Raw genomic sequence first — 9878 nt, 5'->3', positions numbered from 1 at the left:
TCGGACCAACTTCATTACAGAATCATCTGAAACGCTTGAGGAACGTTTCCCACTAATTATCATAAATAGCCGAAAAAAATCTTTCCCTCCCAAAGCAGGTTCCAGCTGCCCCTCTGTGTTTTCTCACCTCCGCTTCCAATAGCCTGACCCTGCCCCCGCACAAAGGGGAGACCCCATCTCCGCTCCCCCCGCACCCGGGGGCTCTAAAGAAATACAAACAGGCAGCAGAATAACAGCACCTTAAACAAACAGGCGACTTCCGACCCTGCGGGCTGTCCCGCTGCCCAGGGGAGGATGCGCTGCCTGGTTTTCCTTGCCCTCGCTCTCGTGCCCTGCCCAAATCCTGGATGAAAGCATGGGCACCACCAGGCATGAAGCAGGCGTGCCAAGGATGGGAATGCTGGGGGTGCCAGCCCCGCACCCCCTTGGACCCCGTCCCCCATGCCTGGGTGTCCTCTTGTTGCCCCCAGCTGCCCTGGGGGAGGCCAGGTCCCTGCCCTGGTGGGATGTGGCTACAGCCCTTTGGCAGGAGGGTTGGGAGATGCCAAGGCCAACGCAGGCGAATGAGTCATAGAATCACAGAATGGTTTGGGTTGGAAGGGACCTTAAAGATCATCTTGTTCCAAGCCCCCTGCCATGGGCAGGGACACCTCCCACTAGACCAGGCTGCTCAAAGCCCCATCCAGCCTGGCCTCGAACACCTCCAGGGATGGGGCATCCACAGCTTCCCTGGACAACCTGTTCCAGTGCCTAATCAACATCCCAGTTCAGCTCCTGCCCCCTGCGCCTCACAGGGCCTCTCTGCAAGGAGCAGCCTGACATGGCTGGATGGGTGCCGTGAGCGGGTGCGGGAAGGGATACTGTGGGTGAAGGATGGGGTCCAGAGGACACACAGAGGAATGGTGCTGGTGTTCAAAATCATCACTAGCATCGAGGGGGCACAGCAGCAACCCCGAGCAATGACTGCCAGCCCACGCTCATCTCTGCTGAACGCAGTAGGGGATGGACGGGTGCTGGACATGGCTGCCCGGCCGGTCCTTAGGCTGATCGAAGCAGCCACAGCTGGCTCTGCCAGGGAGCTGCCCCAGCTCGGGTCCTCACCCTGCAGGTCCCATGTTGCCCATCCCACCTCCCTGCTCCTGCGGGACCCGGTGCCAAACCAGCCCCTTCTCGCCATGCCTGCAGCACACGGAGCAGCCAGCCCCCGGCCCCCCGCCCCGCCAGGGCAGGCGGTTGTGAGAGACGTGGGGGCTCCAACCACAGCAGCCACGGTGAGACGCCGCTCCTGGCGCAGCTACGGCACGTGTTTGGGGCCGGCAGACGAGGCGGGCGTGCGGGGAGGAAGCCACGGCAGCACGGCTGCGGGCTGGGGCGGGTTCCCAGCAGCGGCACTTGCCCATCGGAGGCCCATGTTTGCTCCTCGCCCCAGTTATTGTGCAAATCCCCCCCACGCAGGTGTTCGCTGCCCCCCTTCCCGCCAGCCACAAGAAAGGGGTGTCTGTCGCTCAGAGCCCCCTTCCTGCTCACGGGGCACCCCAGGGGCAGGAAGGGGACCGGAGGCAGGTGGCAGGGACAGGCCACCGCACCCGCAGTGTGTGGGGTGACAGCGGGGCTGACAGGCAGGTCCATGCCACAGCACGAGCGAGGGGAATGTGGGAACCACGTCTTGTCTGCACAGGGCTGTGGGACTCCCAGGCCAGGCTGGAGATCCCCCGGTCCCAGTGCCGCTTGAGGACACCCACAATGTCCTGTCTCTGCTCTTAACTTGTCACCTCAGGTTAACTACAAGGACCTCAGGCAGTCACAGCAACTGGGAAGAGGTTTACAGAGTCACAAGCCGCCTGGAGATGCCACACAGAGATGCTCACCTTTTTTTTCCAACGCAAGAACCAAGGGCATCCCATGGAAGGAGTGGAAAGCAGGGGGAGAGCAAAGGGAGGTGCCGCCTCGTTCGGTGCGTGTTAACCCTGGCCACTCCTCACTACAGGCTGTGGGTGCTAAAATCTTACCTGAGTTCAGAGAAATTAGATAAATTAATGGATTAAAATATCATGAAGCACTACTCAGTTCAATGGCTGCCCGGCAAGGGGGTGCCCAGGCTGCCCGCAGCAGAGCGGGGAGGGTGTGCTGGGGGCTGTGAGCTCCCTGGGTACCCACACTGGCCACGTACCTCCCCACTGGCAGGAAAGCCTCTGATCGCCATCGCAGAGAGGTGCAGCCCCGAAATAGCAAACCAACCTGGATGCCGGTCTCCTCGTGCCCTGCCCCATCCCCGCATGGTCTCTGGCTCAGCAATCAGGAAACCCGAGCGTGTTCCCCCGCAGGCTTGCCCAGGCACATCACCCCCAGGTCACCCTGCATCCCACCCGCCTCTCAGCCCCTTCTCTGCTGAGGGACATCAGAACGAGCCGGGGCAAATGGGGACAGCTGGTAATTCCTCACAGCCCAGTATAGCCGTAGCCCTCCGGGGATTGGCCCCACAGCGATGGAGGGAGCCGACTCCTGCCTGCGAGCCAGCTGCACCAGCCCAGCCCCGGGAACACGGGCGGCTGTATTTTCATTGCAAATTAGAAATCAATCATAGCAGGAAATTCCCGTGCTGAGAACACCCTGGCTATTATTATTTTACAGCACTCGGAGGTGTTCTGGGCACTTAGAAAGATGTGGCCCTTTCGGGGTATTATGGGGCAAATTAGTTTTAAAGGCGGCTGAAGGAATGTTGGTCATTTGGTTTCCGGAATGGGATGGGCGCAGGTGGAGGCTGCGGCGCTTTGTGCTGCTTTCGGATACACCATCGCTCTGCAAAGAGGGAATCAGCACGCTCTGGAGCGAACACCTTTAGCCTGACCCCAGCTTTATTAATAACAAGTAATTAATATGAGAGCGGACGTGCCTTGTGTCTCTGAAGACCTTTTAAGATGTGATTATGTTGTGCTAATCTCACCCCGAAGTACTTCCCTGTTTAGACTGCGCTGGGCCATTAAATATCTGAAAATCCAGCGGACACCCCTCCATTGTCGCCCCGGGAAGTGCTCGGGGTCTGGTCCCCGGCAGCCAGCCCCCCCCACCTTTCAAACCCTCTAAATCAAGTATTAAGTCGAGCCCATCTGGACTGCCAGGAAAAACACTCCCTCCCCTCATCTGCGGCTCATTACCCACCGTGCCAGCCCCGGCCTCGCAGCCGCTCGCTCCATCCCGCCCAGATGTGCTGCCCCGAGCTCGCCTCCCGTATTTCACAGCCGTCAGCGGGACTTCAAGGAGCAGCCGAAGGGTCTGTAACACTGCACAGGCTCTTAGCAAAGACATATATCCAGGTCCCTAATGCACAGCCCCATTCCCCCTCCCTTGGTCTTGCACCAGGCAGGGGAGCTGGGGCACTCGGGGCTCCCCGGCCGGGAGGTTTCTGAGCCGCTTCCCCACGGCTCTTTGCCCAGCACGTGCCCAGACTATTGATTTTCAGGGGTTCTCCCCCCAGAGACACCCCCAAAGCCAGGAAGCCCATATGCCCCGCACATGGGGACGGCACCCAAAGGCACAGCAGGACAGAGCAAGCACCGGTGGCACAGGTGAGGAGTTGAAGGCAGACACCTGCAACCCTGCAATAATCGGGGTGATTAAATCTGGGAGCAAAGTCAGAGCACAGTAAGGCACCCAAAACTCAGACCAAGGAGCAACCCGTGCTCATTGGCTCAAAAAAATCTCCTGGGGTGAAGCTTTCCAGTCAAAGCTTTACCACTTCCAGAAAACCCTCAAGAACAGCCACTTTTGTTTAAGTTGGGCACTTTCCTGGCCCTGGTGTCAGCCCAGGACTGCAGAGTGGAGATGCACATCAAGCCTGCATTTATGAGAAGAGTTATCCCCTTCCTACCGAGCTTCCAAAGAGCCTCCCGCTGCCCAGCCTGCAGTCGGGGCTCAGTGTCAGGTGAAGTTATGGTATGAGAGCCACGTGGCTGGCCATGCTCAAACATTACACTTCCAGAGAGGCCAGGGCAGGCAGCATCGCAGAGGTTTTAGAGGCATGATATTTAAGAGGACAAGAAGGATGTCTATTGTCTCGCTATGCCGCTGCCGGCAGGAGGAAGTGTGCAACCCTGGTCCTCCAGCGGTCCCTGAGGGCCAGCACTGGCTGGGGACCCCACCCTCCAGCAAGCAACAGGAATCCCCCGCAGCAGGTCACGGCGAGAAAAGCCCTGGGATGAAAGTACTCCTCTCACCAGCCCTTCAGTGCACGGCAGAGATGCAGGGGAGGCTTTAATATTGGTGAGGAGGAAAGGGAGAAAGAGAAGGAAAGAGGTCAAAGTATTATGATGGACGGACAGGCACTGGCACATCCCGTAACACGACGTTTTACGTCGGGGAAGAAGCCGGGGCGCAGGGCAGGAGGCCTTAGGATGTCCTTCCCCAAGGACTGACTGCAGCTTGCAGGTACCTGCCAGGGGTGGGGAGGAGATGCAGGCAGGAGCCCTAACCAGACCCTGGCAAGCAAGGCCGGGCTGTGGCCTTGCTGATGTCCAGGGAGGTCCCAGCCGTTCGAGCGCGGTGCCTCCAGGGCCACTCGTCACCCTCTCTGCTGCCGGTGGCCCTGGTCAGACGGTGGCAGCTACTGCCTGTGTCGGGATGCCATCTAGTGTCGCTTGGCAGAAGGGCCCGTCAGGCAGTGACACCATGTCCAGGCTCCCCAGGCTCACAGCATCTCCAGGGGACAGTTGGGAGGCACCCCAAAACAGCATGGGTGCTGGGACAACCACCCCTGGGGGACTGCAGCCCACCCAGGCTGGTCCGCACCCCATGACATACGCACCCCATGGCCAGCACGGCTCCAGAACCCCAAGGAGGGTGATGAGCATTGCCCAGATCACACAGGGGCACTGAAGCTCAAAGCAGTGCCCAGGCTTGCTCGGGAGACCCCGGGGCAGCCAGGGCTTGGAGACTCAGCAGCCTTACTGGTGGCACGGGGTGGCCCTGGTGGCGGGTGGCTTGATGAAGGAGGAGGGTGAGCTTCCCCCATAGGAGCATGCAGCCCACCTGCAGCACCAGCGCAGCCAGACCCAGGGCCAGGGAGACCCGGCAGTGCCGTGGGCTGGACCGCAGGGCAAAGCTCCAACTGTGATGGCCACTGGGAGCCAGGGGTGGGGAGGCTGGCCAGGGCCTTGTATGGTCTCTCAGTGGGGGGACAGGAGGCATTGGGGATGGGATGGTGCCTGCAGGGCTGGGAGCGTGTCGGGGGACAGTGGGAGCAGTCTGGGTGCCGACCGTGGACAAGCTCCACGCAGTGGCATGGTCCCGCTCCTGGCCTGGTACAGCCACCCTGTAGGGTGGCCAGAGTGCTGTGGTGGGGGCTGAGACAAGGGAGATGTTGGGTGTCCTCCGTGGGACAACATCTGACCTCTCTGTGGGTGTCAGAAGACCAGGAGGCACTCGTTTGGTGGTGGTTGCCTGTGTGCTGGTTGGCACCAGTGTAGTGGCAGAAGCTAGAGTGGACAGTGCAGGCTCTGGGCTGGTGGCTCCAGAAGGCTGTAGGCTTATGATGACTGGAGCTGGACACAAGCTGAAGGCCTCCTGTGGCACAGCTTGTGATGGGGTGGTGATGGAAGCCATGGGTAGGACAGTTGGTGATGGTGTGCTGATGGAGGGCTCGAGCAGCACAGCTGGTGATGGGGTGGTGATGGAGGCCTCAAGTGGCACAGCTGGTGATGGGGTGGTGATGGAGGCCTTGGGCAGCGCAATTGGTGATGGGGTGTTGATGGAGGTCTTAGGCAGCACAGCTGGTGAGGGGGTGGTGATGGAGGTCTCAGGCAGCCGCATGGGTGATGGGGTGGTGACGGAGGTCTCAGGCAGCACAGCTGGTGAGGGGGTGGTGACGGAGGCCTTCAGCAGCACAGCTGGTGAGGGGGTGGTGACGGAGGCCTTTGGCAGCATGGCTGATGATGGTGTGGTGTTGGAGGTCTTGGGCAGCACAGTTGGTGATGGTGTGGTAATGGAGGCCTTAGACGGCATGGTTGATGATGGAGCAGCGAAGAAGGCCTCTGCTGGCATGGTTGGCAAGATGGCAGAGGTGGCCACAGGTGATGGCATAGTTGGCGGTGTCATGATGGGAAAGGCTGCCAATGACAGTGTGGTTGGTGCTGCAGTGGGCAAGGCTCCAGGTGACAGCAAGGTTGACATTCCTTGTGATGATGTGGAGGTGAACAGTAGAGCTGGGGTGAAAGAAGCTGAAAGAGGTAGAGTAGCTGGGCAAATTAAGTGGTCATCTCTCAGTGATGTCACTGCTTGCCCTGCCAGGTGGGGTGGATTCTTGCATGACACTTGGGTGGACAATTTAACCTTCTCACTGTTGCTCAGAATCCAGCTGTGCAGGTAGCAGAGGTTGCAGTCACATCTCCATGGGTTCCCACTCAGATACACTGAGCTGAGCTTACTCAGGGGGTCCAGGAGCCCTCGGGGAACATTCTCCAGCTGGTTCTTCCGAAGGTTGAGGGTTTTCAGATTTGGGAGAGGTGCAAAGACCTCACCATTCAGAGCAGAGAGTAGATTTGTGTCTAGCTGGAGGTCTGAGAGCTTGCTGAGCCCAGTGAAGGCTCCTCTTGGCAGGGTTGCTAGCTGGTTGTGGGACAAGATGAGTTTACTGAGAGATGTGAGGTTGACAAAGAGGTCATCTGGAAGTGTAGACAAACTGTTCCTGCTGAGGTCCAACTCCCGCAGGTGTGGCATAGTGTCAAAAAGGCAGCAGGGGAGCTCTGTAATACAGTTTGAATCCAGAGTCAGCAGCTTCAATTTGTTTAAACCAAAAAATCCCTGGAGTGGGAGAGCCCTGATGAGATTGTTGTCCAAGAGGAGTTTCTCCAGGTGAGGCAGGCTCCTCAGGAGCATGGATGGCAGCACCCTGAGCCTGTTCCTCTGGAGACTGAGCTCCAGCAGCCCCATCTGACCATCTAGCAGCCCTTCTGGGAGGTCCTGCAGCTCATTCTCATACAGCCGGAGGACTTGCAGACGGGGGAGTTTGCTAAAGGCATCCCCAGGAAGAGCCGTGATCCTGTTTCTAGACAGGTCCAAAAATGTTAGATTGATGAGAGAATCAAAAACGCCCTCTGGAAGAGAAGGGATTGCATTGATGTGTAGGGAGAGCTCTCCCAATTTCTCCAGCCCATCAAACAGGCCTTTGGGGATGTGTCTGAGGTGGCTGTCCCTCAGCTCCAGCCTCTGCAAGCTTGGGAGGTTTTGGAAAGTGCCCACAGCTAGTTCCTCTAATGAGGCACCGGAGATCTCCAAGTCCCTCAGCTTCTCCAAACTATCAAAGGCTCCAGGTTCAACTGTCTTGATCTTGTTGCCAATAAACAAAATCTTGATCAGGTTGGGCATGTACCTGAAGGCACCTTTCCTTATAGCAGTGATGCTGGTTTGCACGAAGATCATCTCAGAAATGAAGGGCTTTGCAATCTTTGGGATCTCTCTGATGTCATTTTTTGTCCCTCTGTAGACCTCCTGGTAGTCTTTGGGCATTTCATATGGATCTTCACCCAGGATTTGATCTTGGCATTTGTGGAGATGGAAGGAGAGGAAGAAAAGGAAAAGGAAATGCTGGTACATTGTCCTGAAAAAAAGGTTTCAAAAACCAGTTATGAAGAACAGAAAAATCTCCTTCCACAGCTCCTGAACTGTGGTACCACGCTTCATTCAGCTCTCAGGGCTCTTCTTTCACATACCGTAACTCAGTTTATGAGAAAGAGAGAGGCCGTACAAGCCAACGTACGCTGCAGGTACAAGAGTTCACTGCCATTGGTACCAAGGGATGGAGAGGAAGGGAGAGCGACCCAGCTCATGGCTTTGCAGTGGGAGATGCTCCAGGAGGGACAAGGGCTGGACGGTCTGTTCTCTGGCTGCAGGCTTGGCATCCGTCTGGGTGAAGGAGGCAAAGTGCTGCTGCCCATTAGCGCTGCCCCAGTAGGTCCAGTTACTCAGCAGGGCAACAGCCCATTCATGCAACAACAGAAGCAATCAGCCCTGCGCTTGCTAATGAGGGACCAGCAAGGGTCCCGGGAGCCAGCCAAGACCAGGTGACCTTGTTTATTCAGAATTTCCACACTGTGCTGGATGGACTTGTTATTTCATTGCTGCTTCTCTCAGTTCAGGGGGGTTATTTAAAACATTGCTTCTAAGCATCTCCTTTTTGGGATTCTTCCTGATCACATCATATTTTGGCCTTGGTTATGCAGCTTTTCCAGATAGAAATGCTTGATTTATGAGCAGCAGCCAAGCTTTAGGGTGAGGCTCATTAAGAGATTAACTGTTTAATATCTGACATTTAGGGCTGTGACCTGCAGTTAGGGGGTGAAGTCACTGACACACACCCACCAGCAGCCACGTAAAGCCCACCGCTTCCATTGAGCCATTTGGAAACACCCAGCTAACACATCAGCTGGGCTTTAATGGCTGTGAGCATCGCAGCAGGACAGTCGTTTCCAGCTTGTGGTTTACAGCCCTGGGTGGGAGCCGACGAAAGGAGGGCTGTGGGTTGCTTCTTGGGTGTCCGTCAAAACTGAGCACATTAAAAAAACTTATGTGGGAGGGTAAGTTTGCTATGAAAAGTTATTTTCCGAAAAATGTTGAGAGGTCAGCAAATATAGGAGGCTGAAAGCTACTGGGCTTGAAGAGAAACTGATGGGAGACGAGGCCAGCTGGGTTCCCCAGGGTAGAAGTTGCTGCTGATCCCTGCCCATCCTCTGCTCAGGGAGACTCGGGTGCAGGAGCAGGGCTGAGGGTGCAGAAGTGCCTGCTGCACATCAGCTGCAGGGGCAGCACAATGGGTTAAACGCAGAGGTGGGAACAGCTGGACTGAGTGCACAGGGATGAAAATAAACAGTTTTGAACTACAAAGCTTCTTTAAAATGCTCCCTCACCCCATTTGACTGCGGTGGACCTCGGCGTGGTCCCCTGCTCGTCCCACCCGCCAGGAGCGCAGGGACAGGGAGGCACAGCCCCAGATCACGGCACTGCAGCCTTCCGTGCTCCTTGCAACGATCAGCAGCTCCCCAGAGCCATCCCTCCCGGCACATTTTAAAGAGCAAGAAAAGCATTTTGCATCACTTACTTGGCCGAGCACTTGTGAACGAGTCCAGCTGCCGGAGCGAGCCACACCAGACAAGGAGCGAGGCCACCAGACAGAGGTCCCATCACCTGGCCAGCTCTTTATCCACGGCCCAGGCGCAGGGCTTGGTTTCACGGGAGTCAGGGCGCAGGTCTGTGCAGGGAGATAAGGGACAGCCGGGGAGCAGGCAGAGGAGCTGTGCCCCGGCATGGGGGGGCTGTTGCCGAAACCCCTCAGGGAGGACACATGCACGTACTCCATAGGCGTTATCTGCTGGCACCACCCAACTAGTCACATCCAGGGAAACCTGAAGATCTCCAGGCCAGCCTGTTTCGTAGCTGATGGACTCTGCAGTGCCATATCTCCACCAGCGTAACCCACCAACTTCACAGGCACCACCCCCGCCAACATAACAGAAAGGATTTTTCCTATTTAAAGCTTTTCCTGTTAAAAATATCCATCTGTTTCCTTCCTCAAGAACTGGCTATGTAGCTAAAGGTGCTGCTCTGAGGCCATTTGTTTAAGCTTATAACGGATGACACCTGCGGCCAGACAGATACTCTGACACCCAGCTTCTGGGCTCAGCCCCACAGCTCCACACCTCACCGACCGTAGGGATGGGGCTGTGTTGTGTCACCCTCATGCAAGCCAACAACCCCCCTGCAGTGACACCCAGGGCTCCTGAATGGTACAGGGTGTCTTGTGGGAAGAAACACCTTATTTGATTCAAAGCCTTAAAATGCCAAGGCATCCATCACTTCCCACTGCTTTTCTCCTTAATTTTTGCACCTGC

General features: G+C 57.0%; 1 protein-coding gene across 1 annotated transcript; it reads right to left on the bottom strand.

Annotated features, from left to right (window-relative positions):
- Nucleotides 1–4557: 4557 nt before the first annotated feature.
- Nucleotides 4558–8807, bottom strand: LOC141744837 (uncharacterized). Its single transcript, XM_074591610.1, has one exon. The coding sequence runs from the start codon at nt 7585–7587 to the stop codon at nt 4876–4878; it is 2712 nt and encodes a 903-aa protein (XP_074447711.1). The 5' UTR covers nt 7588–8807; the 3' UTR covers nt 4558–4875.
- Nucleotides 8808–9878: the final 1071 nt, after the last annotated feature.

This window comes from Larus michahellis, chromosome 6 (genome assembly GCF_964199755.1).
Source record: "Larus michahellis chromosome 6, bLarMic1.1, whole genome shotgun sequence".
Classification (NCBI taxonomy): domain Eukaryota; kingdom Metazoa; phylum Chordata; class Aves; order Charadriiformes; family Laridae; genus Larus; species Larus michahellis.
Note: the sequence above shows the minus strand (reverse complement) of the source record. Positions and strands in the feature narration are given on the sequence as shown.

Coding starts and splice junctions, on each gene's coding strand:
- LOC141744837 (XM_074591610.1), bottom strand. CDS start 7,587: ATGTACCAGCATTTCCTTTTCCTTTTCTTCCTCTCCTTCCATCTCCAC.